The sequence below is a fragment of the Juglans microcarpa x Juglans regia genome, chromosome 5D (assembly GCF_004785595.1).
Source record: "Juglans microcarpa x Juglans regia isolate MS1-56 chromosome 5D, Jm3101_v1.0, whole genome shotgun sequence".
In the NCBI taxonomy this organism is placed as follows: domain Eukaryota; kingdom Viridiplantae; phylum Streptophyta; class Magnoliopsida; order Fagales; family Juglandaceae; genus Juglans; species Juglans microcarpa x Juglans regia.
In genome coordinates this window covers 3,679,189-3,698,398 of record NC_054602.1, presented here as the reverse complement: position 1 = coordinate 3,698,398, position 19,210 = coordinate 3,679,189, and the positions used below count along the sequence as shown (strand labels likewise).

The following is a 19,210-nucleotide window of genomic DNA, read 5'->3' as shown; positions in this document are numbered from 1 at the left end:
GTTAACAAACTGAAGCATCTCTACGAGTGCTCTCTTGTAAATTCAGATTCCAAAGATGCTTTTTGCACACTTTGCCCTGGTAACACCCTTGACCAAAGGTAGGGTGGCAAAGCGAGTGTAAAACGGTGCACAGATTTTGTGCAGGGAGAAAATAGTCAAACGATCCATAGGCATAACTGTTGAGAGAGAGAGAGAGAGAGAGAGAGAGACCCTCTTCAGATCTTAGGTAGTTAGAAAAGCCTTTCGAACAAAAATATAATTTTAACAAGCAATACGGTTATCATAAAATAACTGGGAATTAGATTGCTTACTAAAATTACACAAACTTGAATCTTTCGCTCACAAGCCCAAAAGAAACAAAATTCTGAATAATTTGAAAAGGTGATGTACCAGATTTAACGTGCAGGTTGTGACTGTGCTTGTTCCAGAAGTTGACTAACCAACTTGTAAGTACGTCCTGAGAGTGCCTTGGTGTGGTCTATTAGCTGCTCATACCTGCAAAAGAGAGATTAAATTTAGGAGGCAGGTTGGGAAAAAGAATGATGGGGGAGCACAATTGAGTGGATAAAATGTGTGAATTGACGTAGGGAGCTATTTAAAATATCTCTCACTTACACGTTGGGATAATTGGGTTCCATAACCACAGTTCCTGATTGAGAGTCAATCTTAGCATCAAGCTTTGAGCTCCGGATAAGATTCACAATCCATCTCTCAGCCTCCTCATAATTCAAATTCAATTTCTCCGCAAGTACTCTGCCACAAAAGCACATCTCAAATTCCAAGTCAATCTGACTGATACACTCTTCATGGCATATTTGGTAATCCCAAAAAAATGCTTGAAAAGTGAGAATTTCAGACATCTTTATAAAGTAGGCCGACTGTAAACACTTTCAAATATAGAATTGATGTTTTTCAGTTAAACAATTCATTGCTCATGTTCTCCATGAAACTTAATTCATTTCTCCACATATACTTGAGAAGCTGAAAACCTCTTTGACCTAAACTCGACGATCTTTTAGAAGATAATTTTATACCCTCACCATCATCATCGTCTTTTTCATTGGTACTTGCATTTTATAACACAATAATTTTCTTTATCCAACAAAAATTAACACTATAAACTAGTTTCCAGCCCTCTTTTGGGAAGGAAGTGGGAAAGAAGCTAGTTTTAAATAATTTTACCGCTTTCCTTTCGAGACTAGTAAAATTAGTATTGAAATTAATTTCACCTCTTTTTGGAAGGAAGGGGGAGAACAAAAAATAGCAAGACACTAACAAAAAAGAGAAAAAAAAACAAAATCGAAAGAATATGCAATGAATTTAGTATGGAATGCATTTCAAATTTTAAACCCATTACCCCAAAAAATAACTAATTTTGTTAATACGTTAAAAATTACACTTCCCATACAATGCCACAAAATAAGAACATTCGAAAAGAAGATGCATACCCCATGTCAATGCGCTGATGTATTCGGCAGTAGGTCTCAAAGATAAATAGACGGGCATTTTCAAGGAACTCATCTCTCAGTGGTACAGTAGAAAAGTTTCCTTCTTCAACCCGTTTTCCAAGGAAGGGATCATTCAATATTACCTACATTTTCGTAATACGTTAGCATAATAGGAAAGCATGATGCTATTCTTGGTATTATTACCAGAGTAATGTCGTTCTTTCAAACTTGTTCACAAACATTTTACCAGATATGCATGCACCTTTTTATGAAAAATCAACTCAAAAGCGAAAGTGTCATATGACAGAATAGAGAACTCAACCCTTGCTTGAGAAGTGTATTGGGTTGAAACCCAAACGCTAAAGGTATAGGAACTATATTTCCTTAAAAAGAAGTCAGAAAAAAAGTATAGCAAGCTTACTTCTTCACACTCCCTCATCTTCTTCTGTGCCCCATCAAAGTCATAATTGACATACACACATGCTAAAAACTCCGTAATGGGATCTTTGTAAGAATGCTGCTCTTGCTGAATAACCTTTATAAAGTCTTTGAATTGAGGTCTCCTCCTTTTGTTGACAATGAATGCAGTGGCCAAGTAACGTAACAGATGGGGAGCACTTGTTTGAATCGCATTAAGATACCTGACACGAACATTTACATGCTTTAAGATTGGGCTGGATGACAAAAGCTAAATTTTGAAAAAGTACATACAAAAACTTGACAACCGTGCAAAGAGCAAAATAGCGTTTGAGCCTCAAACCAAAAGCATTGGTTCTTAAGCATGGCAATAAACAATTTCCATGGCAATGAAACCAAAAGAAACACGAGAGAAAATTAAGAGTATAATGAATAACTAATAGTTTTGCTTTACCAATAACGGAATAGAAAAACATTGTAAGGATTGAGCAAAATAATAGCATTTACAAACAATTCAAGTTATGATTGACTTATTAATTCATTAATTTTTTACATAAGTTATTAAAGCTTTACTAACAATAAGGATGTCAGCAATCTTCAAGTTCAAAGTGTAGGGGATCAAGCAAGTGGTGTTAACAAAATCACACTCAGGTACAATGGAGCAAGTGAATTTTCAAAATTAAAGTAAATAGATGGAAATGGACTAGTCCAGAAGGCATACTTATCCTGGTTAAACAAGTCAATGATCTGTGTCCGTCCATTGTCATGGTTGAAAAAGATGAAGAGACTCCAATGCATTAACCATATTCTACTTTGCACCTGATTCATTGGTGACGCAAAACTCTGCAACAAAACACCATTGTTAAACTTGCCTTACACTGAAATATAACAAAAACCAAGTGCATGCTATGAACAAGTGGTGTATGGAAAAGAAAAACCTTTGAGTCAATTATTTCTTTCAAACGATTGAGCTCTTCGAGAGAAATGTCCCAATTTTGCATCAAAATCTCAGCCGCAAGCTTTCCCCACAATGCACTCAGACTCCTCTCGCTATTTGTGCACAAGGCTCTATACTGATACAGATAGTCAGCAGCACCAGAGTAGTTTCCACATTCAAACTGAAATTTGGCATACTGATATAATGCCTCTATTTGATCCGTTCCAATCTGGAAGAGAAGAATCCTCATTTCATAAATCTAAACTAATGAAGAGGAGTTTTCAATTGAAGGAGCAAAACTTCAATAACAACGCATCTAAAAGATTGACAAGATTATCCTACTGAAATGATAAAATGGAGGACTGCTCACAAATACAAGCAATACTTAGATTGAAAACCATAGCTCGGGTTACAAATTGCACAAAGAGGAAACTTTGTGCTAACAAAGCTCATATTCTTTCAAGTCCAATGGATGATGTACAAGTACTACTAAATAAGAGTCAAGTCAAAAGAATTTGCAGCCACCAACGGTTGCACTTTGCGCATAATACTAGATTTCAAAATTTTCCATCAAAGCCAAACTACTACCAAGACCGCGTAATAGTAAATACTCCGTCAAATCCAAAGTACTACGAACGCCAATCGGTTGATTAATTCTAGAAACCCATGATCAAATTCAGATTGGACAAAAAAACAACAACAACAATGACGACAACACAAGAAACACTGACACCAAATGGATATCCTTAACAAATCATAAGCTAACAAAACCTGATATCGCTCATTAAGCATTTGGAGATTGTACAGTTTGTCAGCCCTAAGCTCCTGCACCGCATTCGGATTCTGCAAAAACGCCACAAGCGGCGCCGCGGCCTCCTCCAGCGACTTGAGTCTTGCCACTACCTCCACCCTTCTGTCCACCATATCTACAAATTACAATCACATATACACACATCAAAACCCCCAAGAACTCAGACGCACGTATATAAATATATATATATATATATATATCTACGTACTGTAAGTACGGAAATAAAAGGGTTTAGACCTTGTGGAACGTCTTCGGTATGGTAGAGGCTCTTGTGGATGTCCATGGCGTAGTCAACCATGTTAGTCTTGTTGAGGAGCTCAATCTTCGATTTCAGGATCTGCTCGTCCTCGTAGAGACGACGCTCCTGCAGGAACTCCAGGAGTGGGAAGACCAGGTGCCGGTCCAGGTTCGGCGCTATCCGCGGGGTCAGGTCGTAGGTCGCCATTGCCGCGAACTCGCTCCCTCTCTCCGCCCTCTGCTAAGCTTAGCCCTAGTCGGCCACAATAAGGTTCTTAGCAATTTCTACCTCTTAGGTTTTAGATGTTTTGGACTAAATGTCAAAACTACCCCCACTGGCCTTCTTAAATATCATTCATTCCTCTCCGATGTTCAATGAAAAACATACCGAGTATTATTAGAGCATTAGTATTATGTAAAATCACTTTTTTTACGTATTTAATTTGTCATTTAAGTAAAATTTTTACATTGAATTATTTATATTTTGAGACATAATAATATTAAATATTATTATTTTATTATTATTAATTTTTTGCTAAAATTAATTTTTTTATATATATTTTGTAATTAGCATCCACTACATACATTTGACATTAATAATACAAACGTAATAATAAAAAATATAATTTTTTTTATATATTATATTAAAAATATAATAAAATGAAAAATATATATAATATATTATAATAATAAAATGAATGTACAAATGAAGATTTGTTGTGTTGTTGAATGAGGAAGAAAATGAAAAGAATGTGAGAGAGTGGGAGGAGAGAGAAATAATGATTAAAATATGATTTGTAGGATGAATAGTAGTTATCCAAATTTAGATAAACAATGTTCATACGTAACTAAATATTTAGATATACATAAACTAATATAGAAGATTTTAAGATTATATTATACAAATATGATTTTACATATGTATATACATAGACCAATATTAATGCTCTTACAGTATTAATATTATAGTGTGAATATCTTGTTTACTCGTGAGTTTATTTATTTAAAAAAATAATATACAAAACTTATTCCTCTTGTGACTACGAATATAAATTCTCAGAAAAAATATTTGTGCCATTCAATCAAGTCCCAACGGTATCATACAAACTCTATTACGTTCTTTTTACAAATATTTGAGGAAGATTCAGGAAGTGGTCGGATGGTCATTTTCTCTTTTATTTAATTTTTTTAAGGTTTCTATTTTGATTTTTTATTTTTGGGTTTAAGGGCCACTTCTTGGATTAAATTCGTGATTGATGTGATAAATGGATTTAGGATTTTAGCAATGTTTATAGAAGAAATAACGTTAGTTTTGAGCTTTCTAGTTTACTCGCGAATAATTCTTGTGCATGAATATTTACAATGCTCGACTCTTGAGCCAATGGATGCGCTCAATTAAATATTTGAAACCAACAATTAAATCGAAGGTGAAATACGCCGGGAGGAGACATCCTCTTCCTCCTTTCCTCTCTTCTTCTACTTTCTCTATTTATTCACATTATCTATCAAGTTTTCTTTTAAATTTTATTTTACTTTTTTTCCAGATCAAAAAAACATATCTATAGCTTTCCGATAAATCTAAAGAGACACCCGCGACACAAACAGATTTACAGGTCGAAATTATTTGAAAGAAAGTGAGAGTTTTGCAAAAATCACTGTATGTGATTCTCATAAGACTTTTCAAATTATAATTCGAGCAATTTACAAGATTTTTTGTGGGAATATTGAAAGTTCTTTACTGTGAACCGTAAAAAAAAAAAAAAAATTAATATCCCTATTGAAAACCTATGATTCATCAGGCACAAATATATAAAGAAGTGTTATAGTCATAAAAAAATCAATTTAATATGACTTTATGTGATAAAAATATATAACACTTCTTTAATATATAAATAAATGTTATATTCTATGCAGTGAACGTTTAAAAAAAAAAATTAACATCCACGTTGAAAACCTGTGATTCACCATCTGCAAATATTTAAAGAAGTCTTCCAATCATAAATCATATGAATTTATGTGATAAATTAGATATAATTTATTATAGACGTAATTTTAAAATATAACATATTAAATCATATTAATTTATAAATTTACTTTATCAAACGTTTAAATTTCCGAATTATTATCCAATATCCGGTATGAGTAAAGTCGCAGGCCCTCCTCGTAACCGTTACATGTTGTCCGTGGGCGTGAGCACGCACCTCCTGATAAGCGCGTGGGTGGGCAAATCTCAGTAGTAAAATCAACGTTAAACCCAGACGGCCACCTTTCAGCTTTCTTATATATATTAGCGTTGAGGGAAACGAGGATTACAACCAGAGCGCAGCAGCTATTCAGTACTGGTACTGGGAAGAAAGATTTAGCAGCAAGCACCGTGATCTTCTTCTTCCATACCCACCCCATCATGGCCACCGTTTTTCTCTTTCTGATCGCTTTTCTCATGATCTCATCATCTCTCCCTTACCTCTCCAAGGCGCTCGTCTCTGAAGTGGGTACGTACGTTCTCAGCTCTCTCTCTCTCTCTCTCTCTCTCTCTCTCTCTCTTCCTGGTATCTTCTTGCTTTAGTTCGTCTTAAAGTCGCTAATGGGGTTTTAGTGGTTTCCTCTCTGTTTTTCAATTATAGCGCAAACACATAACATCATGAACAGACAAAATTACACCAATTTTTTTTCCGATGTTATTTTCTTTTATCGCTCGAAATGTCATTCTTCTATTGGTAATGGGAATATGATTAACGCATTATAAAAAAATCGCATGCCAGATCCCTCTCTCTCTCTGATCTCTCTGTGTTTTTTAAGCATGCTGTTTAGATCATTTGGCTCAAGTTGAAACGTGAGAAATAAATGGATTTCTTGAAATCCAATATTCCAGAGATCAAACTTTCGTAAAACATATTTCTTACCAATTAAGTTATATTAACCTCGATCGTCTTCTTTATGAAATCATTTTGCAGCTTTCACTGTGCTTGATCAAGACCGATCGATAACCAGCTGTTATTTATGTGATTATGACAAACTCAAACGTCTCTAAAGAGCAACTAGTAAATCCATATTCTTGCCAATGATCACGCTGAAACTAATCAAGTCATGCATGTTTTCATTCTAAGCAACTAGGCTATCCAACGTGACGGGAAGCCAGGAATGAAGCTTAATTAGCTAGGTATCAAGTTGATTTAAATACTTTTGGAGGACATTTTTTTCAGTCAAATTAAAAAATAAAAGAACTTAAAATCAACTTTTGTTTTTTGACATTTTTTACTTACCCTAAAACCCTTGATAAGTTGATATATATATATATATATATTTGAGAATGTTATACATTAGTCAATATTCACTTTCACACCACACGTCTATAACTTTTTCATAAAGTATAAGAATATTTTTTAAAGAGTATGTGATGTAAGGTAGTAAATAGTAACTGATGAGAAAAACTTTTCATTTTTTTTCTTTAAATTTTGAAGGGGCAAAACCCCATTGACCCCACTAAAATTTGTCATGATGGTGACAGCTGTTTAATTTCTTAATTTTTAGCAAATAAGTGTGACGGTCATGATCGTGATCAACTGCTAATCAAAGCACTCACATCAGATGCAAAATTATTCTCCAAAAATAAAGTCTTTGATTTGTTTACACGATTAGTAACTAGCAGTACTACTATGACTTCACTTTTATTACGTGCTGAAACAGTTATTTCAGCCTTTTTTCTGTTATATCCTTGAGGACAAAGAAAGTATTAGCTTCTTTCCTTTTAATGTCGTATAAGGTTACGAGGCCCAAAAAAATGGTTTCGGCAATTACTTTTGAAAAGGGAGACAAGATTTGATGCGTCTATTTTTTTAAACTTGTCATTTTTTAGCATCGCCTGGTCATCAGCTTTGCTTTGTGTTTGATAAAAATTAAAAAAAAAAAAAAAACAAAACAAAGAAAAGAAAAAAAGATGCTCTCTCTCGACTTTTTACTTCATTTTCTTTGCAAGAATTTTGTCTTCATGACGCTTTCTTTGTACTCGGGAACACGTAAAAGGATTAATGTTACGTACTTATCATGTCATTCTGTCTCACTGAGTAACTATGTAAAAGGAATGAGCCCTATCTAGAGCACTTCTAGAGCTCGTTTCAATTCATAAATCATTTTACCTCATCTCATATCATTTCATTCTATCATTACAATTTTTTAAAATTTTCACACAAAATATAATAAATAATTTAATTTTTTTAAATCACAAAACAATAATGATATTAAAAAAATAATATTCTAATAATATTTTATTTAACTCATCTAAAATCATCTCATCTTATCTCACTATCCAAATGAGTCCTATCTGAGCCCAAAGAAAGTAATATTAAATACAATTTTAGGAAGTCCACATACTTTATTTGAAAAAAATAAAATTCATCATAAAAAAAAAAATTGATTTTTTTTATGTGAGTCTCATATTTTCTATATTTTTAAACAGAGTGCATGAGGTTTGCATACTTTTAGGACTGTATAAATAATTTTCCTTGAAGTATATTTTCATTCTATACATTTTACTCCAATCTGATTATGCACTTCCTATCCTTTATTTATTTTGTGGGGAGACAGATGATGAAATTCCATTTACCTACGTCGAGGGAACTGGTAAAGGGCCAAAGAAATGGGGCGAAATTGATCCACATTGGAAAGCTTGTGGTAATGGAAAAATGCAGTCTCCTATTGATCTTCTAGATAGAAGGGTGCAGGTTTTTCCTTCTCTGGGAAAAATAAAAAGGGATTACAAACCAGCTCCTGCTGTTGTAAAGAACAGGGGACACGACATTACAGTAAGCTGCCTAAGTCATGCTTTGCATGTCATCATTTTCCTTGGTCATATTTACATATCAATTCAGTTAATGTTTGCAATTTCAATCGCATGAATGCATGTGCGGCATGGCCGACAACTAGGATTGTGCAATCCAGAATAGTTAATTATTTGATGATCAACCCACACCGGGTTATAGAAGAAGAATGTTATGTATTGGCCACTATTCACTCTCACATCCCACACCTTTAACTTTTTCATAGGGTATGGAGATATTTTTCATAGGATATGGGATATAGGGTCGTAAATAGTGACTAATGAGAATAATTTTTTGATTATAGAAACAAGCATCACTAGGCCCTATATATGATTCTTCTAAACTATGACTCCTTAATATATCTTTCAGCTGTTCAATTTATTCAAAATACATGTTTTGTCAGGTGATATGGAGAGGGGATGCAGGAGACATTAAGATAAATGGTACTGACTACAAGCTGCTACAGTGTCACTGGCATTCCCCCTCTGAGCACACATTCAATGGATCGAGGTCGTTTGTTTGCCTTTTATTCTCTCTATTTTTCCTTTTGTCTGAACCATGCTAGTAAACTTATGTATCTTGCACTCGACACATTTTTTTTTTTTTACATGCAAAAGTGCAATGGCTGATGACAAATATTCACTGCAAATTCCGTTTTCAGGTATGACTTAGAGCTGCATGTAGTTCATTTAAGCTCCAGTGGAGAGATAGCTGTTATTGGAATTGTTTATAAATATGGCCGCCCTGATCCCTTCCTCACAGAGGTATCTAGACTGTCTTCTCTTTCATTTGCTTGGACACATGCATCCATGATTGGCAAAATGCATCAAATAAACAAAATTTGGCCAACCCGGTCACTTGGATGGTTTTTGAAAGTAAAAAAGATATAAAATGACTTTTGATATAAATGACTTGAATTTTTAATTTCATACCCTTCATCTTTACTCTTGATAGTAAAAAGATATAAAATGATTAGAAGAAGACATATGTTGTATGAATGAATCATGTCTAGTTTCAGAATATGTAGGTATTTTTTACCCAGCTTGTTTTCTCATCTCACCCTACTTTTTGACAGCTGCTTCACCACATAAAATCAGTTGGGACTGAAGAGAGAAATTTGGGGACTGTCAATCCGGGAGTAATTAAGTTTGGGAGTAGAAAGTATTACAGATACATTGGATCTCTTACAGTTCCTCCATGCACTGAGGGTGTCATTTGGACAATAGTCAAGAAGGTCCTTTGCCAAACACAGCTCAATTAGCAATTGCAGTGTTAGCTCTGTAACCCTTAATTTGTCTTTTAATAAAACATGACTTCGATTTTATAGGTGAGGACAGTTTCCAGGGAGCAAGTGGCAGCTTTAAGGGAAGCTGTTCACGATGTAAGTTTTTTCTAAATAAATATATAACTAGTGCATGCCTATCTGTCCTCCCTCCTCACCCACTTCTATCCATCTCCTTAAGGTGATTTTCAATAGAGTATCCAAGTTTGATCAACATGTCTTTTTGGCAGTGGAGCCGCGCGGTTCATTTCAAAAGCAAATCCCTGTAAAATTACTTTGCTGTTATAAACTTTCTGCGGTGTTTCAAAGTTTACTGTGTTGGTTTGTTCTGGTTTCAGGGATTTGAAGCAAATGCCAGGCCGACTCAACAATCAGCTGGAATAGCGGTTCAGTTTTACAATCCAAGTGGAGGTTCTACTTAATTAGCTTTCCACTACTGAGAAGAGAATTAAATATGCTGAAGAGCCACATAACTGCACGCGTTATCTCCTTTCATAAATAAATAATGCATCTTACAACATGAGCTAAAGCAACTGCCCCTTGTTGAAATTCACATGAAAGCGGATTTGCATGTCTTGATCGAAACAATTTGCTTTTCACACTTGCAAGTAATGACTGAGCAACGAAAAGCGATACTAGAACCTATGTTTTAAAGTTGGTTTAAAGAATTTAGATGGAAGCAAAGATTTTATTAGCAGGTTTGTTCTTCCGATCGACTTCCATTCATATATTGGTACTATAAATCGGCATGGCATTTGTGTGGGAAGACAAAATCAAGAAATACAAATCGACAAGACAATGTCATTATCCAAAGACTGATAGCATGGCTCAGCGTCAAATATATCCTCACAAGAAAGAGAGATGGATTGATAATTCTATCAGCAAATTTACCCATAAACAACACTCTCTACGCAAGACCCATACAATCGAACAGAAGCACATAGAGATATTAGTAAAGCTAGAAAATAAAAGCAAATATCTATTGCGCTAAAACACACCAATCGAGATCACATCAAACCAACCCAAAGACCATCATCAACCTGGCTATGCGATAAGGAAGGGGAGAACAGTCATCATGAAGGTCTCATAAGTGAAAGTTGCTGAACCGGAGTATGCCTTATCCTTCTCCTTGAATTTCTCAGTTAGTCCCTGCAAGTCGAATTGTCTTGGTCAAAATGTTATGAGAACAGTTCAGTCTACAAGTGCTGGAAAACTCAGATTCAAAGATTTCACACAATTCATTCAAGTATGCAAGTTAGAAAGCAGAATTATCGAAATGTAAAGAAAATGCTCTTCTTATTTTGGTAGTGGAATCATGTATGAGAAGAAAGGTGGCTAGTATTCGGAAATTCATAATAACTCAAGAGTACTGTAAGCAGTGCAGAATGTATTCAAGTCAATAAAATTCAGGAAAAGCTACCTCAAATCATTTGAAAACTTAAATGGAAGTCAAAAAGGGAAAAATAAATCCTCTTTTGCTAGTGTTAAAATCAAGTAAAATGGCATAAATGCCTTGATCGAGCCAATGTAATTAGTGCATTGGGCATGCATGCCAGAGTAGAGGCAATATTTCAATCAAGATGATAATATTGTGATATGAGATCACCTTAACTGTAAGACAGCACCTGCATTGCAGAAAAAAAGGTAAGCCATTAATAAACAGAAAATATATTGCAACTAAAACAGTATCTGATCTTGAACCAACCAATAAAATAGTGAAGCAAAAAACAAAACATACTCGATGAAATTATCATATTCAATGGCCTTGCTTTTGCCTCCAGTTTTATCAAACTTAGAAACAAGCAGATCCAAAACCACCGGCGAGACAGCAAATCCCAGACTCAGAAGTGCCTCTCGTAACTCGGACAAGTCAATTTTGCCACTCCTGTCCCTATCAAATCTCTCAAAAATGTCCTGAGAAGTTGAATATGGTAGATGATTATACAAATTTAGATTTTAGACGGAAAAAATGTATTCTATAACTGATAATAATAAATCTCTACTTACTCTCCAACTCTGGAGGCTGTAGAATACTGCAGTGAATTCCTTAGGTCCTGCAGTATATTAGGCGGAAAAAACTGAAGTTAATAAACCTTGCATTGACTTCATCAAAGTTATCTCTAAAATTTAATGAAAAGTACATGATTTCTATAAATATAAAACTTCTCTAATCATAACTCCACATTGAATTAGTCATTGAATTCATCAAAATAATAATATAATATTATTTTTTTAAGAAAAATATTTTTATTTTTTTCATATTTTACAATTACACTAATCATATATTGATGTATAATTTAATTTGATTCTTACATTATTATTACAAGACGGTTGGAGATTAAATGTGAATAAAAAAGACCTTTAGAGATTAAAAGTGAATAAAAAATAGATTTGATGAATGAATAGTAGACCTTCAAATTTGAAGAAACCTATAGATTTACTTAAACTCAAAGTTTCACATTTATCTATTTGACTAATCTAATGCAATCCTATTTTGATGAAATTCATCAAATTTTGCATTTGACTAGGCTTTTGACGAAAACAATGCCCTAAATATTCAAAGGACGTTGGTCCAGTCTAGAGTAGTTAGTTTTAGGATAAAGGATAGAGTATTAGCAATAAATGGTGTGATGATGCCAGAAGGCAGAAAGTTGCAAATAGATTTTAAAAATATTAAATGATGCATTTGTTTAATTTTATTCTAGGAAAATGCTTCCTGATCGCCGATTGCATTTTTTAAATTTTTTTTTACTTAATTGATAAGTAATTATTTTAAAAATATATTTAATGAATTTAAAAAAAAATTAAAAAAAAAAAAAAAAAAGACAAAATTGTTTTTACCTATTCGGTGGTTGTTTCCCTCCGTCTATCCCAAAAGAATGGCCTATCTAGTCATGTCAAATTTTAAAAGACTGTAATAATAAAATGAAACGTGAATCTGTCTATCTAGACAGGCTTATCTATCGTCAATATTTCCCACGTGGAATGTGGAACCACATGATCACATGTACCCAATAAACCGTTGCCAGATTCGGAATCTCACAAGCATTACGCGTTACAGATTAAGGGCTTTATGGACATTTCAACGCCTTCCTCTGCACCGGTCAAACATCAAGCGGCCACACCAGCCAACTAGAAGTCGTTCCCGTGAATCGGAGGACCTCCAACCCGGCGCATTTTCTATCGGGAAGCCGGAATTTCCTTCTCTCAGCGCAATCCAGAATACAGGCAGATCTCAGTACCACGCGGAATTCACCATACCAGGAGAGTGAAACCAGAGCTCTCCATCCCTCCCTTGTAATTGCTAAATTTACCCTAATATTCATACAATAGGAGAGAGAGAGAGAGAGTATCTAACCGATTCTTCTGTTGTTGGAATTGGTGAAGAGGTACATAAGAAGATGGACGGTTCTCAAGCTGAAGCTCTGGTTGTAGGAAGAGAGCGCCTTCTGCAACTCCTTGTCGTCAATAAGCCCGCTGCCGTCCTGGTCCGCTATCTGGAAGCAAGCAACGACGTTCGGATCGGTGCCGGGTGGAAAGGCCGAGGGCACCAGCGACGCGAAAGGGCTGGAGTAGTTAGGCCCCGATGGGGGGTACGCGGCCCCGGCGGAGGAAGAATATTGTTCCTTGGGGGGCTTGTGGTCGTAAGGCGGGGCCGATGGCGCGGCGCCGTAAGGCTGGGCCGATGGCGCGGCGCCGTAAGGCTGGGCCACGGGGGCGTAGGGAGACTGACCTTGCGGCTGTGGCGGTGGTGGCGCGCCGTAGGGTGTGCCGTATCCCTGTGGTGGGGGCGCACCGTATGGGGAGGAGCCATAAGATTGGCTTCCAGGAGGCGGAGCGCCGTAGCCGTACCCGGAAGTATTGTGAGGGTAGCCTGACATTTTTCTGCAGAAAGGGCAATGGGTGAAGCTTTGTTTTAAGTTCGTTTACCTGGCCTTTTTTTTTTTTTTTTTTTTTTTTTTGGGATACAGTTATATATAAATGATAGGTGTGTCCGTAGCTGCGTTTATAAGAACGGCACGCACAATAAGACATGTTGGGCTTGACCCAACGCCACATGAACGGTACACCAATAGACTTCCTCGCTCACGTGGAAGCACGCGGATTCTCGAGGGATGTTTTGAAATAATTTTCATATCATCTATTTTTTTTAAATATTATTTAAATATAAATATTTTCAAATTAATCATTACAATATTTTCAACATTTTAAATAAAAAATAATTTAATATTTTTAAATATTAAAATAAAAATAATATTCTAACAATATTTTAATTTTATAATATTTTTTATTTAATTTTTTTTCTCTCTCTCTTTCTAAAACCTAATAAATATTTAACTAAAACTATATCATTGATATTCACAAATTAACTTACTATTATTCATAAAAATTTTATCTTATCTGATTTTCCAAACATCTTTAGATTGCAGGGGATAAAAAGCTGGAAGGAGGGTTTGCGAAGTTAAACAAATGAAAAATATAAAGACAATAAAGAATTCTACAAATTTAAGTGATACAATATATTTTCTTTACTTTCACTTCCTCCTAACTCCCGCCTTGCCCTCACTCGTTCTTTTCCTAAAAAGAAAGATCGAGAGAGATTGTGTAGCTATTAGTAAGGGGTGACGATGATGATGTCTCTTGTCTTGCTAGAAATGAGAGAACAACGTTGCTAAAGGGCTGCGACAACATAAGGCTGAATGTTTGAAAAAGGGAGCAAGGAAGGGAGGAGGGGAAATGGGGAAGAATAAGATTAATGTGGCATATTAGTATGGTGTCACGTCAGTTTATAATATCATTTTATGTCTGTAGCCTCCCTCTAAACAAATTTAACGTTTTATGATTACCCCTTGATAATCTGGTTGTTAGCAAATGTTTAACTACTAATTAATTTGCGTTGACTTTGGTTTTTACACCTCCTCCCATGAGTTTGGTCTATTTTCTCATTCGTTCAATCTCTTAATCAACTACTCTCTCTATCTTACATACTAGTTGTTTTTGTCTTTAGACTCTATATGGGACACACTCTATATTTATATTTCATTATATCCCAAACGCACCTTCTTTCTTTTTGTCTCTATCGATCTCTCATGCATTTCTATAACTATGCGCATACAGATTCATTTATGCATATACAAATTTTGATACACGTATTTCTTTATTTTTTTATGTATTGGGGAATGAATAATTTTGAACAAGTTATTGCAGCGAGGATGAAGCAAATCGTGTCTTTTCATTTCTTTCAATTGCTTTGTACAAAAGTGATTTTAAATATAAAGAGTAGTGGTCTCAAACTAAGACTTTAGATAACCAATTGTTGATCCATTGGCATGATATTAAGTAGGGGTGATACTCGCCCCCTACAGGACGGGGCTACCCTTCCTCCGCCCCCGCATATGCGGGAGTGGGGAATTTTTCCCCCTTACCCCGCCCAGCATGGGCGGGGGCGGGGGTGGACCCCCACTCGTTTGCACCCCCGCATCCCCTTACTGGGTCATAGGCCCAATACATTTTTCTGGGCCATAAATGACCCATAATTCGTTTTTGGCCCACTTTAGGCCCATAATTTATTTTTGGGCCACTTTGAGCCCATTATTTAGATTAAAAAATATATAGATTTAAAAACATAAAAATAATATATATATATATATATATAGATTCATAGATTGAACTATTAAGTAGATATTAAGTTTCAACTATTAACTAATTAAATAATAATCATCACTAAGGTAATAAGGCACTATGCTAAAATAAATAGTTTACAATTATACAAATTAAGATAGTTAATAAACTATTACACTATTACAAACTCATCTAAAATAAATAAATGCTACAAATTGTACAATTAACTATTGTAGCAACATTACAATTAATTGTAAATTAACAAAATCATAATTTTTCAATTTGATTTTGGAGTAGAGCCGTAGCAGTGAGTTCACTGAGTGGTGAGTTGTGACTGTTGTGTCGATTGCTGTGAGACTGAAAATCAAGATCATAAAAGTTAATAAGTTATAAAACTTAAAATATTAATAAGTTGAAAATAAAACAAATTAGAATTAAAAAAGTTATAAATATGAAACAAAATTTTAAATGTAAAAAATAATTAAGGGATAAATTGTGCAAACCATGGCAATGGTGGGTCCAATACAAAGTCATATTGCATCGGAGGTAGCCGTAGACGCCGTCTCATGTATCACTATAAGTATTAAATTTGAAATCAAATTAATGAATACCAATTAAATGAAAATAAATAAATTAAAATAAGAAATTAGAAAATGAAATTAAAATAAATACCAGATCCAGACTGATCATCACCCTCCTCCTCAACGTCGACTTCCTCATACTCAAGAACATCCGGAACATGAATTGGAGTTCCCTTGATCCAATTATGAGTGCAAATCAAAGCCTCCACAGTGGCAGAAGCTAATAAACTCCGAAATGAATCTAATACACGCCCTTCATTTATACTTTCGTTATAAATGTAGTAAAGTATATTAACAATATAGTTTCTTAGACTTGAAAAACTATAAGCATAGCAACTATATAATGAACATAAAATTTAATATGTCATAGTGGTGAAAATTTTCGAAGAAAAACAAAATGAATCTTTTTAATATGAATATTTTTAATATATGTCATTGCATAATTTTCATGAGTGTAGTCTTCAGGGCTAACTTACTAAGATTATTATAATGTCAACGTGGTAGTTCCACTACAGTCCTACTCTTCAAAACTATAAATTTTTTTGTAGAGCAGGACCAAGAGGAAGAGCAGACTGATGTTCAGAAGTACATTGATTAAGAAGTTTTTTGGAAGGATGATATTGTAAACATTGAACACTTTGGAGACATGATATTTGTGTATAGATGTACATATCTGTAAAATGGGAGGTTAGTATGTTCAGTTTATGATATATGGTTTGTTATGTGAATATTTTGGTGATAATTAATGTTTATATTGGGATGTAAATTTATTTCGTACGAGTTTTAGATTACTTTTTAATTGTAAATTATTATTGGGTATTATTAGTAATTTGCTAGATTCATTTGTGATAATTGCCATTAATGTGCACGTGAAGGGTGGGTAACCATTGTTACATATTTCTCAAATCCAAAACAAATTGAGTGCATGACACTTGAACTGTTGAACCTCACAAAACTAGTCAATCCAAGTAAATTATCGACGTGAGGGTTGTTAATTGTTATTGCAATTACTGAAAATCACCACTATGACATATTAAATTTTGTTAAGGTAAATTAATTTAGAGTTCTAATCCGAATTAATTAGACACAAATAATAATATTATTCAGTGATTCACATACAATACATAATGCAAAAAAAAAAAAAAAAAAAAAAAAAACAAACAGACTAGACTCATTCAAAGTTCAAACCACATGCACAATCTAAGCTCCACATCACACAATTCACAAAATCTCATCCTCTATCTCCGATAAACCCCATCCTTCCTCAAATCTCCATTAAAAATATAAATAACAAAAATAATAAAATTTTGAATTTAGGGTTTCTTACCTTCGGTGACAGAGATGAAGAGAGAGGGACCGGGTGCGTCGCCGAGGACGGCGATGCAGAGAGAGGGACCGGGTGCGGCGACAGGAACTCAGAGAGAGGGAGAGACTAAGAGCGAGGGAGAACTGAGAGGGTAAATGGGAATCGGGAGGGAGGTGCCATGGGTTTTGTTATAAATCTAGGCATGAAACGATGTCATTTCATGCCTGAATTTATTTATTTACTTTTTATATAAATATATAATATATATATATATATTTATATATATATATATAGATGCGGGGCGGGGCGGGGGTCACCCCCCATCTCGCCCCCCGGGGGAGCCAGATGCAGGGGGTGGCCTCGCCCCCCGCATAGGCCGGACGGGGCGGAAGCTGGGGCTGCCCGCCCTTGCTGCCCACCCTTAATATTAAAAAGGGTTTTGTTATAAATCAACTACTATTCACCCACATACTATACACCTAACAGTTTTTTTTTTCATGAGATATGAAGTGTGTGATAGTAAATAGTAACTGATGAGAATAATTATTCTATTAAAATACATCTTATGGAGTTCTTTTTTTAAGGGAGTCTATTTATAGAGAAAATAAGATTCATTTTAGAAGTATTTTGTTAGTAATTTTCCAGACATCCTCCTATGTTTCCCATCAGTTTATAAACATGAGCAATGTTACACAACTTCTCCAACCTCTACACATCACATTTTTTAAAATTTGTAATATATTTTTTTATTTTTTTTTGAGTTTATTCTTTTTAAACTAATTTAATTTTTTTATTCATTATTCATATATTAAATATTTGATAAAAAAAATAATAAAAATTAAAAAATATGTGGTGTATAGAAGTTGCATAGATTTTTCCTATAAACATTGAAAAAGAAAAAAAAAAACTAATAGCACACAATATATTGGCCCATTAGACAGTTTTGTATTGCCCAACGTTGCAACCGAATCAGGTTCATATGGGCTTCGAGCCTTCAACGACAGATCACCGTTTCTAAATCCGACATTATGTTTGCGAAAAATGATATTGATTTATTTATCTCTGTGAAGACCCAAAAGAATAATAGATGTAAGCATTAAGTATTAACTGCATATTTGGGATTGTAACGGAAAATATAGTTTATAGCTTAAGTTTTATTATTAAAAAAATTATTTATTATTTGATAATTATATATTTAAAATACTTTCAAACATATTACATTTATTTGGAAATAAATTAAATTTTTTTTGCATGAAATAGAAATGACATAAAAGATCATATAATCATATCTATAAAAAGTTTAAAAATTATAATTATCTAAAAGTTATATGGATATTTTTATCTATTAATAAACTTTTTAAAATTGAAACTATATTTCATATTATTTAAAAAAGTATAAATGATAATTTTTTTCAAATGTACTTTTTAAAAAATATTTTAATATATTACACTCAAATAATCTAATATTTATATTAGAGCTTTTGGGGTCCACCTAATAAAAAATTTATACGATATGATTTGATTTAAAAATAAAATTTTATAAATTTTATCTTACTATATGTACTCTACATACCAAACTCAGTAATAGAATATAAGTAATTCTAGACAAGTTGGACAAGTATCACATACTTTTTTTAAAAAAAATTTCACAATTAAATATTTAATTTTTTTTATATGATTCACATATTTAATACTCTATAATTATCATTCCTCGTAATAGAATATTGAAAATAATCCCTTAAAAAAAATTGA

General features: G+C 34.0%; 3 protein-coding genes across 3 annotated transcripts; 1 reads left to right on the top strand and 2 right to left on the bottom strand.

Annotated features, from left to right (window-relative positions):
* Positions 1 to 277: 277 nt before the first annotated feature.
* Positions 278 to 4,166, bottom strand: LOC121265105 (eukaryotic translation initiation factor 3 subunit E). The gene is made up of 8 exons (XM_041168591.1): positions 3,851 to 4,166; positions 3,574 to 3,728; positions 2,804 to 3,031; positions 2,587 to 2,708; positions 1,870 to 2,089; positions 1,449 to 1,591; positions 616 to 753; positions 278 to 495 (listed from the first exon to the last, which is right to left on the bottom strand). Exons 1-8 carry the CDS (start codon positions 4,056 to 4,058, stop codon positions 396 to 398), a joined length of 1,314 nt encoding a protein of 437 aa, XP_041024525.1. The 5' UTR covers positions 4,059 to 4,166; the 3' UTR covers positions 278 to 395.
* A 1,854-nt stretch (positions 4,167 to 6,020) lies between these two features.
* On the top strand, positions 6,021 to 10,467 carry LOC121265120 (alpha carbonic anhydrase 4-like). Its single transcript, XM_041168616.1, has 7 exons — positions 6,021 to 6,342; positions 8,435 to 8,652; positions 9,071 to 9,177; positions 9,329 to 9,431; positions 9,743 to 9,901; positions 9,995 to 10,048; positions 10,288 to 10,467. The coding sequence occupies exons 1-7, from the start codon at positions 6,255 to 6,257 to the stop codon at positions 10,369 to 10,371; spliced, it is 813 nt and encodes a 270-aa protein (XP_041024550.1). The 5' UTR covers positions 6,021 to 6,254; the 3' UTR covers positions 10,372 to 10,467.
* Positions 10,468 to 10,724: 257 nt separating this feature from the next.
* On the bottom strand, positions 10,725 to 13,908 carry LOC121265117 (calcium-binding protein CBP-like). The gene is made up of 5 exons (XM_041168606.1): positions 13,308 to 13,908; positions 11,957 to 12,003; positions 11,688 to 11,863; positions 11,556 to 11,574; positions 10,725 to 11,098 (listed from the first exon to the last, which is right to left on the bottom strand). The coding sequence occupies exons 1-5, from the start codon at positions 13,828 to 13,830 to the stop codon at positions 10,994 to 10,996; spliced, it is 870 nt and encodes a 289-aa protein (XP_041024540.1). The 5' UTR covers positions 13,831 to 13,908; the 3' UTR covers positions 10,725 to 10,993.
* Positions 13,909 to 19,210: the final 5,302 nt, after the last annotated feature.